The following is a 16421-nucleotide window of genomic DNA, read 5'->3' on the forward strand; positions in this document are numbered from 1 at the left end:
GTAAATACAGTAGTCATTTGTTTTTGTGTCTCTTGGTGTCTTTATTATTATTTAATTTAATATTGTCTTATGTTGTTCTTGTCTATAACTGTTATGTACCCCTTTATGTTTTGTTTGTAACCCAGGAAGAGTAGCTGCTGCATGTCAACAGGGGATCTATTCAACTAAACCATAACACTTCAAGGCTAACAAGCACACACATTGTTTTCAAAAAATGTCAGTTTCTAGTTTCATTAGATTTGACTTTTTACATTCCTAGAAGTCAGCTTCCTTCCGTTATTGGGTGTTTTTCAGCAGCAGCACGGGACAGCACTGAAGTTGGAAACTAAATGTTTCAATCCTAATGTGGTTAAGTTAATAATTACCTGGAGTAGACATGCATGTGGTTAACTTAGTAATTACCTGGAGTAGACATGCATGTGGTTAACTTAGTAATTACCTGGAGTAGACATGCATGTGGTTAACTTAGTAATTACCTGGAGTAGACATGCATGTGGTTAACTTAGTAATTACCTGGAGTAGACATGCGTGACAGATATACAGTATATTCAGGACACACAAGCCTGTCTGTTTTCTGTGTGTCATTGTGTTTTTCATCAGTTGCCCATCCTCCAATCTGTCTACCTATCACAGCGCAGTAAATAATGCCCCATAACCTGTCTTCATGTTGTTCCCCCCAGATCCCCAGCTGAGCCCATCCTCCAATCTGTCTACCTATCACAGCGCAGTAAATAATGCCCCATAACCTGTCTTCATGTTGTTCCCCCCAGATCCCCAGCTGAGCCCATCCTCCAATCTGTCTACCTATCACAGCGCAGTAAATAATGCCCCATAACCTGTCTTCATGTTGTTCCCCCCCAGATCCCCAGCTGAGCCCATCCTCCAATCTGTCTACCTATCACAGCGCAGTAAATAATGCCCCATAACCTGTCTTCATGTTGTTCCCCCCAGATCCCCAGCTGAGCCCATCCCTGTGTTCCTGGCCAATCCACCTGTTGTCTTCTTCACTGACTACAGAGTGGGACAGGTATTTGAGGTACGTACTGACGACAGTGGGACAGGTATATGAGGTACGTACTGATGATAGTGGGACAGGTATATGAGGTACGTACTGACTACAGAGTAGGACAGGTATATGAGGTACGTACTGACTACAGAGTAGGACAGGTATATGAGGTACGTACTGACTACAGAGTGGGACAGGTATTTGAGGTACGTACTGACTACAGAGTAGGACAGGAATATGAGGTACGTACTGATGATAGTGGGACAGGTATATGAGGTACGTACTGACTACAGTGGGACAGGTATATGAGGTACGTACTGACTACAGAGTAGGACAGGTATATGAGGTACGTACTGACTACAGTGGGACAGGTATATGAGGTACATACTGACCACAGTGGGACAGGTATATGAGGTACATACTGACCACAGTGGGACAGGTATATGATGTACGTACTGACTACAGTGGGACAGGTATATGAGGGATGTACTGACCACAGTGGGACAGGTATATGAGGTACGTACTGACTACAGTGGGACAGGTATATGAGGTACATACTGACCACAGTGGGACAGGTATATGAGGTACGTACTGACGACAGTGGGACAGGTATATGAGGTACGTACTGACCACAGTGGGACAGGTATATGAGGTACGTACTGACCACAGTGGGACAGGTATATGAGGTACGTACTGACTACAGTGGGACAGGTATATGAGGTACGTACTGACTACAGTGGGACAGGTATATGATGTACGTACTGACTACAGTGGGACAGGTATATGAGGGATGTACTGACCACAGTGGGACAGGTATATGAGGTACGTACTGACTACAGAGGGACAGGTATATGAGGTACGTACTGACCACAGTGGGACAGGTATATGAGGTACGTACTGACTACAGAGGGACAGGTATATGAGGTACGTACTGACCACAGTGGGACAGGTATATGAGGTACGTACTGACCACAGTGGGACAGGTATATAAGGTACAGTGGGGCAAAAAAGTATTTAGTCAGCCACCAATTGTGCAAGTTCTCCCACTTAAAAAGATGAGAGAGGCCTGTAATTTTCATCATAGGTACACTTCAACTATCACTGACTACAGAGTGGGACAGGTATTTGAGGTACGTACTGACGACAGTGGGACAGGTATATGAGGTACGTACTGACGATAGTGGGACAGGTATATGAGGTACGTACTGACTACAGAGTAGGACAGGTATATGAGGTACGTACTGACTACAGAGTAGGACAGGTATATGAGGTACGTACTGACTACAGTGGGACAGGTATATGAGGTACATACTGACCACAGTGGGACAGGTATATGAGGTACATACTGACTACAGAGTAGGACAGGTATATGAGGTACGTACTGATGATAGTGGGACAGGTATATGAGGTACGTACTGACTATAGTGGGACAGGTATATGAGGTACGTACTGACTACAGAGTAGGACAGGTATATGAGGTACGTACTGACTACAGTGGGACAGGTATATGAGGTACATACTGACTACAGTAGGACAGGTATATGAGGTACATACTGACCACAGTGGGACAGGTATATGATGTACGTACTGACTACAGTGGGACAGGTATATGAGGGATGTACTGACCACAGTGGGACAGGTATATGAGGTACGTACTGACTACAGTGGGACAGGTATATGAGGTACATACTGACCACAGTGGGACAGGTATATGAGGTACGTCCTGACTACAGTGGGACAGGTATATGAGGTACATACTGACCACAGTGGGACAGGTATATGAGGTACATACTGACCACAGTGGGACAGGTATATGATGTACGTACTGACTACAGTGGGACAGGTATATGAGGGATGTACTGACCACAGTGGGACAGGTATATGAGGTACGTACTGACCACAGTGGGACAGGTATATGAGGTACGTACTGACCACAGTGGGACAGGTATATGAGGTACGTACTGACTACAGTGGGACAGGTATATGAGGTACGTACTGACTACAGTGGGACAGGTATATGATGTACGTACTGACTACAGTGGGACAGGTATATGAGGGATGTACTGACCACAGTGGGACAGGTATATGAGGTACGTACTGACTACAGAGGGACAGGTATATGAGGTACGTACTGACCACAGTGGGACAGGTATATGAGGTACGTACTGACCACAGTGGGACAGGTATATGAGGTACGTACTGACTACAGAGGGACAGGTATATGAGGTACGTACTGACTACAGAGGGACAGGTATATGATGTACGTACTGACTACAGTGGGACAGGTATATGAGGGATGTACTGACCACAGTGGGACAGGTATATGAGGTACGTACTGACCACAGTGGGACAGGTATATGAGGTACGTACTGACCACAGTGGGACAGGTATATGAGGTACGTACTGACTACAGTGGGACAGGTATATGAGGTACGTACTGACTACAGTGGGACAGGTATATGATGTACGTACTGACTACAGTGGGACAGGTATATGAGGGATGTACTGACCACAGTGGGACAGGTATATGAGGTACGTACTGACTACAGAGGGACAGGTATATGAGGTACGTACTGACCACAGTGGGACAGGTATATGAGGTACGTACTGACCACAGTGGGACAGGTATATGAGGTACGTACTGACTACAGAGGGACAGGTATATGAGGTACGTACTGACCACAGTGGGACAGGTATATGAGGTACGTACTGACCACAGTGGGACAGGTATATGAGGTACGTACTGACTACAGAGGGACAGGTATATGAGGTACGTACTGACTACAGAGGGACAGGTATATGATGTACGTACTGACTACAGTGGGACAGGTATATGAGGGATGTACTGACCACAGTGGGACAGGTATATGAGGTACGTACTGACCACAGTGGGACAGGTATATGAGGTACGTACTGACCACAGTGGGACAGGTATATGAGGTACGTACTGACTACAGTGGGACAGGTATATGAGGTACGTACTGACTACAGTGGGACAGGTATATGATGTACGTACTGACTACAGTGGGACAGGTATATGAGGGATGTACTGACCACAGTGGGACAGGTATATGAGGTACGTACTGACTACAGAGGGACAGGTATATGAGGTACGTACTGACCACAGTGGGACAGGTATATGAGGTACGTACTGACCACAGTGGGACAGGTATATGAGGTACGTACTGACTACAGAGGGACAGGTATATGAGGTACGTACTGACTACAGAGGGACAGGTATATGAGGTACGTACTGACCACAGTGGGACAGGTATATGAGGTACGTACTGACTACAGAGGGACAGGTATATGAGGTACGTACTGACCACAGTGGGACAGGTATATGAGGTACGTACTGACCACAGTGGGACAGGTATATAAGGTACAGTGGGGCAAAAAAGTATTTAGTCAGCCACCAATTGTGCAAGTTCTCCCACTTAAAAAGATGAGAGAGGCCTGTAATTTTCATCATAGGTACACTTCAACTATGACAGACAAAATGAGAAAAAAAATCCAGAAAATCACATTGTAGGATTTTTAATGAATTTATTTGCAAATTATGGTGGAAAATAAGTATTTGGTCAATAACAAAAGTTTATCTCAATACTTTGTTATATACCCTTTGTTGGCAATGACAGAGGTCAAACGTTTTCTGTAAGTCTTCACAAGGTTTTCACACACTGTTGCTGGTATTTTGGCCCATTCCTCCATGCAGATCTCCTCTAGAGCAGTGATGTTTTGGGGCTGTTGCTGGGCAACACAGACTTTCAACTCCCTCCAAAGATTTTCTATGGGGTTGAGATCTGGAGACTGGCTAGGCCACTCCAGGACCTTGAAATGCTTCTTACGAAGCCACTCCTTCGTTGCCCGGGCGGTGTGTTTGGGATCATTGTCATGCTGAAAGACCCAGCCACGTTTCATCTTCAATGCCCTTGCTGATGGAAGGAGGTTTTCACTCAAAATCTCACGATACATGGCCCCATTCATTCTTTCCTTTACACGGATCAGTCGTCCTGGTCCCTTTGCAGAAAAACAGCCCCAAAGCATGATGTTTCCACCCCCATGCTTCACAATAGGTATGGTGTTCTTTGGATGCAACTCAGCATTCTTTGTCCTCCATACACGACGAGTTGAGTTTTTAACCAAAAAGTTTTATTTTGGTTTCATCTGACCATATGACATTCTCCCAATCTTCCTCTGGATCATCCAAATGTTCTCTAGCAAACTTCAGATGGGCCTGGACATGTACTGCACTGCAGGATTTGAGTCCCTGGCGGCGTAGTGTGTTACTGATGGGGCTTTGTTACTTCGGTCCCAGCTCTCTACGTTCCAGGACTGTTGTCTGGTGTTTCTCTTGTCATTGTACTCATAAGATCTCTGATATTCCCTGGTTTTGTTGAACTTCAACCCTGTGATTCTGGTTCACTAAGGCTTCAATCATCGCCGATAGTGGAATCCATTATTTGCAACGATTGACCTCTTCCTCTCCTTTCCTCTTCCTCCTTCAGACTACAGTGGAGCTGAGAAACGTGACTGTTACCAGCCGACATGTCAGGGTCCTCCCCCCGACCACCCCTCACTTCTCCCTGGGTCTCGGTTAGTACTCTAACTTCCCCCTCTATCTCCCCACCACTAACCCTAACCCCCCCCCCACCACTAACCCTAACCTTCCCCCCACCACTAACCCTAACCTTCCCCCCACCACTAACCCTAACCTTCCCCCCACCACTAACCCTAACCTTCCCCCCACCACTAACCCTAACCTTCCCCCCACCACTAACCCTAACCCCCCCCACCACTAACCCTAACCTTCCCCCACCACTAACCCTAACCCCCCCCCCCCCACTAACCCTAACCTTCCCCCCACCACTAACCCTAACCTTCCCCCACCACTAACCCTAATCCCCCCCCACCACTAACCCTAACCTTCCCCCCACCACTAACCCTAACCTTCCCCCACCACTAACCCTAACCTTCCCCCAACACTAACCCTAACCTCCCCCCACCACTAACCCTAACCTTCACCCACCACTAACCCTAACCTTCCCCCACCACTAACCCTAACCCCCCCCCACCACTAACCCTAACCTCCCCCCCCCACTAACCCTAACCTTCCCCCCACCACTAACCCTAACCTTCCCCCACCACTAACCCTAACCTTCCCCACCACTAACCCTAACCTTCCCCCCCACTAACCCTAACCTTCCCCCCCCACTAACCCTAACCTCCCCCCACCACTAACCCTAACCTCCCCCCCACCACTAACCCTAACCTTCCCCCCACCACTAACCCTAACCTTCCCCCCACCACTAACCCTAACCTTCCCCCCCCACCACTAACCCTAACCTTCCCCCACCACTAACCCTAACCTTCCCCCCACCACTAACCCTAACCTTCCCCCCCCCCACTAACCCTAACCTTCCCCCACCACTAACCCTAACCTTCCCCCAACACTAACCCTAACCTTCCCCCCCACCACTAACCCTAACCTCCCCCCACCACTAACCCTAACCTTCCCCCACCACTAACCCTAACCTTCCCCCCACCACTAACCCTAACCCCCCCCCCCCCCCCCACCACTAACCCTAACCTTCCCCCACCACTAACCCTAACCTCCCCCACCACTAACCCTAACCTTCCCCCCACCACTAACCCTAACCCCCCCCCCCCCCACCACTAACCCTAACCTTCCCCCTCCACTAACCCTAACCCCCCCCCCACCACTAACCCTAACCTCCCCCCCCCCACTAACCCTAACCTTCCCCCCACCACTAACCCTAACCTTCCCCCCACCACTAACCCTAACCTTCCCCCTCCACTAACCCTAACCCCCCCCCCACCACTAACCCTAACCCCCCCCCCCCCCACCACTAACCCTAACCTTCCCCCTCCACTAACCCTAACCCCCCCCCCACCACTAACCCTAACATCCCCCCCCCACTAACCCTAACCTTCCCCCCACCACTAACCCTAACCTTCCCCCCACCACTAACCCTAACCTTCCCCCTCCACTAACCCTAACCCCCCCCCCCCCACTAACCCTAACCTTCCCCCCACCACTAACCCTAACCTCCCCCCACCACTAACCCTAACCTTCCCCCTCCACTAACCCTAACCCCCCCCCCCACTAACCCTAACCTTCCCCCCACCACTAACCCTAACCTCCCCCCACCACTAACCCTAACCTCCCCCCCACCACTAACCCTAACCTTCCCCCCACCACTAACCCTAACCTTCCCCCCACCACTAACCCTAACCTTCCCCCCCCCACCACTAACCCTAACCTTCACCCACCACTAACCCTAACCTTCCCCCCCACTAACCCTAACCTTCCCCCACCACTAACCCTAACCTTCCCCCACCACTAACCCTAACCTTCCCCCACCACTAACCCTAACCTCCCCCCCCCACTAACCCTAACCTTCCCCCCACCACTAACCCTAACCTTCCCCCCACCACTAACCCTAACCTTCCCCACCACTAACCCTAACCTTCCCCCCCACTAACCCTAACCTTCCCCCCCCACTAACCCTAACCTCCCCCCACCACTAACCCTAACCTCCCCCCCACCACTAACCCTAACCTTCCCCCCACCACTAACCCTAACCTTCCCCCACCACTAACCCTAACCTTCCCCCCCACCACTAACCCTAACCTCCCCCCACCACTAACCCTAACCTTCCCCCACCACTAACCCTAACCTTCCCCCCACCACTAACCCTAACCTTCCCCCCACCACTAACCCTAACCCCCCCCCCCCCCCCCACCACTAACCCTAACCTTCCCCCACCACTAACCCTAACCTCCCCCACCACTAACCCTAACCTTCCCCCCACCACTAACCCTAACCCCCCCCCCACCACTAACCCTAACCTTCCCCCTCCACTAACCCTAACCCCCCCCCCCACCACTAACCCTAACCTCCCCCCCCCACTAACCCTAACCTTCCCCCCACCACTAACCCTAACCTTCCCCCCACCACTAACCCTAACCTTCCCCCTCCACTAACCCTAACCCCCCCCCCCACTAACCCTAACCTTCCCCCCACCACTAACCCTAACCTCCCCCCACCACTAACCCTAACCTTCCCCCACCACTAACCCTAACCTTCCCCCCACCACTAACCCTAACCTTCCCCCCACCACTAACCCTAACCTTCCCCCCACCACTAACCCTAACCTTCCCCCCACCACTAACCCTAACCTTCCCCCCACCACTAACCCTAACCTTCCCCCCACCACTAACCCTAACCTTCCCCCTCCACTAACCCTAACCCCCCCCCCCACTAACCCTAACCTTCCCCCCACCACTAACCCTAACCTTCCCCCTCCACTAACCCTAACCCCCCCCCCCACTAACCCTAACCTTCCCCCCACCACTAACCCTAACCTTCCCCCCACCACTAACCCTAACCTTCCCCCTCCACTAACCCTAACCCCCCCCCCCACTAACCCTAACCTTCCCCCCACCACTAACCCTAACCTCCCCCCACCACTAACCCTAACCTCCCCCCCACCACTAACCCTAACCTTCCCCCCACCACTAACCCTAACCTTCCCCCCACCACTAACCCTAACCTTCCCCCCCCCACCACTAACCCTAACCTTCACCCACCACTAACCCTAACCTTCCCCCCCACTAACCCTAACCTTCCCCCACCACTAACCCTAACCTTCCCCCACCACTAACCCTAACCTTCCCCCACCACTAACCCTAACCTTCACCCACCACTAACCCTAACCTTCCCCCCCACCACTAACCCTAACCTCCCCCCCACCACTAACCCTAACCTTCCCCCCCACTAACCCTAACCTTCCCCCACCACTAACCCTAACCTTCCCCCCCCCACTAACCCTAACCTTCCCCCACCACTAACCCTAACCTTCCCCCCCCACTAACCCTAACCTTCCCCCCACCACTAACCCTAACCTCCCCCCACCACTAACCCTAACCTTCCCCCCACCACTAACCCTAACCTTCCCCCACCACTAACCCTAACCTTCCCCCACCACTAACCCTAACCCCCCCCCCACTAACCCTAACCTCCCCCACCACTAACCCTAACCTTCCCCCCCCACTAACCCTAACCTTCCCCCCACCACTAACCCTAACCTTCCCCCCCCACTAACCCTAACCTTCCCCCCCCACTAACCCTAACCTTCCCCCCACCACTAACCCTAACCTTCCCCCACCACTAACCCTAACCTTCCCCCCACCACTAACCCTAACCTCCCCCCCACCACTAACCCTAACCTTCCTCCCACCACTAACCCTAACCCCCCCCCCCCACTAACCCTAACCTTCCCCCACCACTAACCCTAACCTCCCCCCACCACTAACCCTAACCTTCCTCCCACCACTAACCCTAACCCCCCCCCCCACTAACCCTAACCTTCCCCCCCCACTAACCCTAACCTTCCCCCCCCACTAACCCTAACCTTCCCCCCACCACTAACCCTAACCTTCCCCCACCACTAACCCTAACCTTCCCCCACCACTAACCCTAACCTCCCCCCACCACTAACCCTAACCTTCCTCCCACCACTAACCCTAACCTCCCCCCCACCACTAACCCTAACCTTCCTCCCACCACTAACCCTAACCCCCCCCCCCCCACTAACCCTAACCTCCCCCCCACCACTAACCCTAACCTTCCTCCCACCACTAACCCTAACCTTCCCCCCACCACTAACCCTAACCCCCCCCCCCACTAACCCTAACCTTCCCCCCACCACTAACCCTAACCTCCCCCCCACCACTAACCCTAACCTTCCTCCCACCACTAACCCTAACCCCCCCCCCCCACTAACCCTAACCTCCCCCCCACCACTAACCCTAACCTTCCCCCCACCACTAACCCTAACCTCCCCCCCACCACTAACCCTAACCTTCCTCCCACCACTAACCCTAACCCCCCCCCCCACTAACCCTAACCTCCCCCCCACCACTAACCCTAACCTTCCTCCCACCACTAACCCTAACCCCCCCCCCCCACTAACCCTAACCTTCCCCCCACCACTAACCCTAACCTTCCCCCCACCACTAACCCTAACCTTCCCCCCACCACTAACCCTAACCTTCCCCCCCACCACTAACCCTAACCTTCCCCCACCACTAACCCTAACCTCCCCCCCACCACTAACCCTAACCTCCCCCCCACCACTAACCCTAACCTTCCCCCCCCACTAACCCTAACCTTCCCCCCCACCACTAACCCTAACCTTCCCCCCCCACTAACCCTAACCTCCCCCCACCACTAACCCTAACCTTCCCCCACCACTAACCCCCCCCCCCCCCCACCACTGACCCTAACCTCCCCCCCCCCCACTAACCCTAACCTTCCCCCCCCACTAACCCTAACCTTCCCCCCACCACTAACCCTAACCTTCCCCACCACTAACCCTAACCTTCCCCCACCACTAACCCTAACCTCCCCCCACCACTAACCCTAACCTCCCCCACCACTAACCCTAACCTTCACCCACCACTAACCCTAACCCCCCCCCCCCCCCCACCACTAACCCTAACCTCCCCCCCCCCACTAACCCTAACCTTCCCCCCACCACTAACCCTAACCTCCCCCCACCACTAACCCTAACCTTCCCCCTCCACTAACCCTAACCCCCCCCCCACCACTGACCCTAACCTCCCCCCCCACTAACCCTAACCTTCCCCCCACCACTAACCCTAACCTTCCCCCCACCACTAACCCTAACCTTCCCCCTCCACTAACCCTAACCCCCCCCCCCCCACTAACCCTAACCTTCCCCCCACCACTAACCCTAACCTCCCCCCCACCACTAACCCTAACCTTCCTCCCACCACTAACCCTAACCCCCCCCCCCCCACTAACCCTAACCCCCCCCCCCACTAACCCTAACCTCCCCCCCACCACTAACCCTAACCTTCCTCCCACCACTAACCCTAACCCCCCCCCCCCCACTAACCCTAACCTTCCCCCCACCACTAACCCTAACCTTCCCCCCACCACTAACCCTAACCTTCCCCCCACCACTAACCCTAACCTTCCCCCCACCACTAACCCTAACCTTCCCCCCCACCACTAACCCTAACCTTCCCCCACCACTAACTCTAACCTCCCCCCCACCACTAACCCTAACCTCCCCCCCACCACTAACCCTAACCTTCCCCCCCCACTAACCCTAACCTTCCCCCCCACCACTAACCCTAACCTTCCCCCCCCACTAACCCTAACCTCCCCCCACCACTAACCCTAACTTTCCCCCACCACTAACCCCCCCCCCCCCCCCACCACTAACCCTAACCTCCCCCCCCCCACTAACCCTAACCTTCCCCCCCCACTAACCCTAACCTTCCCCCCACCACTAACCCTAACCTTCCCCCACCACTAACCCTAACCTTCCCCCACCACTAACCCTAACCTCCCCCCACCACTAACCCTAACCTCCCCCACCACTAACCCTAACCTTCACCCACCACTAACCCTAACCCCCCCCCCCCCCACCACTAACCCTAACCTCCCCCCCCCCACTAACCCTAACCTTCCCCCCACCACTAACCCTAACCTCCCCCCACCACTAACCCTAACCTTCCCCCTCCACTAACCCTAACCCCCCCCCCACCACTAACCCTAACCTCCCCCCCCACTAACCCTAACCTTCCCCCCACCACTAACCCTAACCTTCCCCCACCACTAACCCTAACCCCCCCCCCCCACTAACCCTAACCTTCCCCCCACCACTAACCCTAACCTCCCCCCACCACTAACCCTAACCCCCCCCCCACCACTAACCCTAACCTTCCCCCCACCACTAACCCTAACCCCCCCCCACCACTAACCCTAACCTTCCCCCCACCACTAACCCTAACCTCCCCCCACCACTAACCCTAACCTCCCCCCACCACTAACCCTAACCTTCCCCCCACCACTAACCCTAACCTTCCCCCTCCACTAACCCTAACCCCCCCCCCCACTAACCCTAACCTTCCCCCCACCACTAACCCTAACCTTCCCCCACCACTAACCCTAACCCCCCCCCCCACTAACCCTAACCTTCCCCCCACCACTAACCCTAACCTTCCCCCACCACTAACCCTAACCTCCCCCCACCACTAACCCTAACCTTCCCCCACCACTAACCCTAACCTTCCCCCACCACTAACCCTAACCTTCCCCCCCCACTAACCCTAACCTCCCCCCACCACTAACCCTAACCTTCCCCCACCACTAACCCTAACCTCCCCCCACCACTAACCCTAACCTTCCCCCCACCACTAACCCTGACCTTCCCCCCACCACTAACCCTAACCTTCCCCCCACCACTAACCCTAACCTCCCCCCACCACTAACCCTAACCTTCCCCCACCACTAACCCTAACCTCCCCCCACCACTAACCCTAACCTCCCCCCACCACTAACCCTAACCTTCCCCCCACCACTAACCCTAACCTCCCCCCACCACTAACCCTAACCTTCCCCCCACCACTAACCCTAACCTTCCCCCCACCACTAACCCTAACCTTCCCCCACCACTAACCCTTCCCCCCACCACTAACCCTAACCTCACCTACCACTAACCCTAACCTTCCCCCCCACCACTAACCCTAACCTCTATACCTCTATATGTTGATATGTTTCAGGAATGTACCCAGTGGTTTATAGGGGCGTTTCAGGAGTGTAACCAGTGGTTTATAGGGGTGTTTCAGGAATGTACCCAGTGGTTTATAGGGGCGTTTCAGGAGTGTAACCAGTGGTTTATAGGGGCGTTTCAGGAGTGTAACCAGTGGTTTATAGGGGCGTTTCAGGAGTGTAACCAGTGGTTTATAGGGGCGTTTCAGGAGTGTAACCAGTGGTTTATAGGGGCGTTTCAGGAGTGTAACCAGTGGTTTATAGGGGCGTTTCAGGAATGTACCCAGTGGTTTATAGGGGCGTTTCAGGAATGTAACCAGTGGTTTATAGGGGCGTTTCAGGAGTGTAACCAGTGGTTTATAGGGGCGTTTCAGGAATGTAACCAGTGGTTTATAGGGGCGTTTCAGGAATGTAACCAGTGGTTTATAGGGGCGTTTCAGGAGTGTACCCAGTGGTTTATAGGGGCGTTTCAGGAGTGTAACCAGTGGTTTATAGGGGCGTTTCAGGAGTGTAACCAGTGGTTTATAGGGGCGTTTCAGGAGTGTACCCAGTGGTTTATAGGGGCGTTTCAGGAGTGTAACCAGTGGTTTATAGGGGCGTTTCAGGAGTGTAACCAGTGGTTTATAGGGGCGTTTCAGGAGTGTAACCAGTGGTTTATAGGGGCGTTTCAGGAGTGTAACCAGTGGTTTATAGGGGCGTTTCAGGAGTGTAACCAGTGGTTTATAGGGGCGTTTCAGGAGTGTAACCAGTGGTTTATAGGGGCGTTTCAGGAGTGTAACCAGTGGTTTATAGGGGCGTTTCAGGAGTGTAACCAGTGGTTTATAGGGGCGTTTCAGGAGTGTAACCAGTGGTTTATAGGGGCGTTTCAGGAGTGTAACCAGTGGTTTATAGGGGCGTTTCAGGAATGTACCCAGTGGTTTATAGGGGCGTTTCAGGAGTGTAACCAGTGGTTTATAGGGGCGTTTCAGGAGTGTAACCAGTGGTTTATAGGGGCGTTTCAGGAGTGTAACCAGTGGTTTATAGGGGCGTTTCAGGAATGTACCCAGTGGTTTATAGGGGCGTTTCAGGAGTGTAACCAGTGGTTTATAGGGGCGTTTCAGGAATGTACCCAGTGGTTTATAGGGGTGTTTCAGGAGTGTAACCAGTGGTTTATAGGGGCGTTTCAGGAATGTAACCAGTGGTTTATAGGGGCGTTTCAGGAGTGTACCCAGTGGTTTATAGGGGCGTTTCAGGAGTGTACCCAGTGGTTTATAGGGGCGTTTCAGGAGTGTAACCAGTGGTTTATAGGGGCGTTTCAGGAGTGTACCCAGTGGTTTATAGGGGCGTTTCAGGAGTGTAACCAGTGGTTTATAGGGGCGTTTCAGGAGTGTAACCAGTGGTTTATAGGGGCGTTTCAGGAATGTACCCAGTGGTTTATAGGGGCGTTTCAGGAGTGTAACCAGTGGTTTATAGGGGCGTTTCAGGAGTGTAACCAGTGGTTTATAGGGGCGTTTCAGGAATGTACCCAGTGGTTTATAGGGGCGTTTCAGGAGTGTAACCAGTGGTTTATAGGGGCGTTTCAGGAGTGTAACCAGTGGTTTATAGGGGCGTTTCAGGAGTGTAACCAGTGGTTTATAGGGGCGTTTCAGGAGTGTAACCAGTGGTTTATAGGGGCGTTTCAGGAGTGTAACCAGTGGTTTATAGGGGCGTTTCAGGAGTGTACCCAGTGGTTTATAGGGGCGTTTCAGGAGTGTACCCAGTGGTTTATAGGGGCGTTTCAGGAGTGTAACCAGTGGTTTATAGGGGCGTTTCAGGAGTGTAACCAGTGGTTTATAGGGGCGTTTCAGGAGTGTAACCAGTGGTTTATAGGGGCGTTTCAGGAGTGTAACCAGTGGTTTATAGGGGCGTTTCAGGAATGTACCCAGTGGTTTATAGGGGCGTTTCAGGAGTGTAACCAGTGGTTTATAGGGGCGTTTCAGGAGTGTAACCAGTGGTTTATAGGGGCGTTTCAGGAATGTAACCAGTGGTTTATAGGGGCGTTTCAGGAGTGTAACCAGTGGTTTATAGGGGCGTTTCAGGAGTGTAACCAGTGGTTTATAGGGGCGTTTCAGGAGTGTAACCAGTGGTTTATAGGGGCGTTTCAGGAGTGTAACCAGTGGTTTATAGGGGCGTTTCAGGAGTGTAACCAGTGGTTTATAGGGGCGTTTCAGGAATGTAACCAGTGGTTTATAGGGGCGTTTCAGGAGTGTAACCAGTGGTTTATAGGGGCGTTTCAGGAGTGTAACCAGTGGTTTATAGGGGCGTTTCAGGAGTGTAACCAGTGGTTTATAGGGGCGTTTCAGGAGTGTAACCAGTGGTTTATAGGGGCGTTTCAGGAGTGTAACCAGTGGTTTATAGGGGCGTTTCAGGAGTGTAACCAGTGGTTTATAGGGGCGTTTCAGGAGTGTAACCAGTGGTTTATAGGGGCGTTTCAGGAGTGTAACCAGTGGTTTATAGGGGCGTTTCAGGAGTGTAACCAGTGGTTTATAGGGGCGTTTCAGGAGTGTAACCAGTGGTTTATAGGGGCGTTTCAGGAGTGTAACCAGTGGTTTATAGGGGCGTTTCAGGAGTGTAACCAGTGGTTTATAGGGGCGTTTCAGGAGTGTAACCAGTGGTTTATAGGGGCGTTTCAGGAGTGTAACCAGTGGTTTATAGGGGCGTTTCAGGAGTGTAACCAGTGGTTTATAGGGGCGTTTCAGGAGTGTAACCAGTGGTTTATAGGGGTGTTTCAGGAGTGTAACCAGTGGTTTATAGGGGCGTTTCAGGAGTGTAACCAGTGGTTTATAGGGGCGTTTCAGGAATGTAACCAGTGGTTTATAGGGGCGTTTCAGGAGTGTAACCAGTGGTTTATAGGGGCGTTTCAGGAGTGTAACCAGTGGTTTATAGGGGCGTTTCAGGAGTGTAACCAGTGGTTTATAGGGGCGTTTCAGGAGTGTAACCAGTGGTTTATAGGGGCGTTTCAGGAGTGTAACCAGTGGTTTATAGGGGCGTTTCAGGAATGTAACCAGTGGTTTATAGGGGCGTTTCAGGAGTGTAACCAGTGGTTTATAGGGGCGTTTCAGGAGTGTAACCAGTGGTTTATAGGGGCGTTTCAGGAGTGTAACCAGTGGTTTATAGGGGCGTTTCAGGAGTGTAACCAGTGGTTTATAGGGGCGTTTCAGGAGTGTAACCAGTGGTTTATAGGGGCGTTTCAGGAATGTACCCAGTGGTTTATAGGGGCGTTTCAGGAGTGTAACCAGTGGTTTATAGGGGCGTTTCAGGAGTGTAACCAGTGGTTTATAGGGGCGTTTCAGGAGTGTAACCAGTGGTTTATAGGGGCGTTTCAGGAATGTAACCAGTGGTTTATAGGGGCGTTTCAGGAGTGTAACCAGTGGTTTATAGGGGCGTTTCAGGAGTGTAACCAGTGGTTTATAGGGGCGTTTCAGGAGTGTAACCAGTGGTTTATAGGGGCGTTTCAGGAGTGTAACCAGTGGTTTATAGGGGCGTTTCAGGAGTGTAACCAGTGGTTTATAGGGGCGTTTCAGGAGTGTAACCAGTGGTTTATAGGGGCGTTTCAGGAGTGTAACCAGTGGTTTATAGGGGTGTTTCAGGAGTGTAACCAGTGGTTTATAGGGGCGTTTCAGGAGTGTAACCAGTGGTTTATAGGGGTGTTTCAGGAGTGTAACCAGTGGTTTATAGGGGCGTTTCAGGAGTGTAACCAGTGGTTTATAGGGGCGTTTCAGGAGTGTAACCAGTGGTTTATAGGGGCGTTTCAGGAGTGTAACCAGTGGTTTATAGGGGCGTTTC

The 16421-nt window shown here is 52.5% G+C and overlaps 1 protein-coding gene across 1 annotated transcript in view; it reads left to right on the plus strand.

Moving 5' to 3' along the window:
• Window positions 1–16421, plus strand: part of dlec1 (DLEC1 cilia and flagella associated protein) — a 102306-nt gene that overhangs the window by 67015 nt on the left and 18870 nt on the right. The window contains exons 8-9 of the mRNA XM_055882279.1: window positions 952–1036; window positions 5515–5602. Coding sequence (XP_055738254.1) covers window positions 952–1036; window positions 5515–5602 — 173 coding nt within the window. The remainder of the gene's footprint in view (window positions 1–951; window positions 1037–5514; window positions 5603–16421) is intronic.

This window comes from Salvelinus fontinalis, chromosome 25, assembly GCF_029448725.1.
Source record: "Salvelinus fontinalis isolate EN_2023a chromosome 25, ASM2944872v1, whole genome shotgun sequence".
Lineage (NCBI taxonomy): Eukaryota > Metazoa > Chordata > Actinopteri > Salmoniformes > Salmonidae > Salvelinus > Salvelinus fontinalis.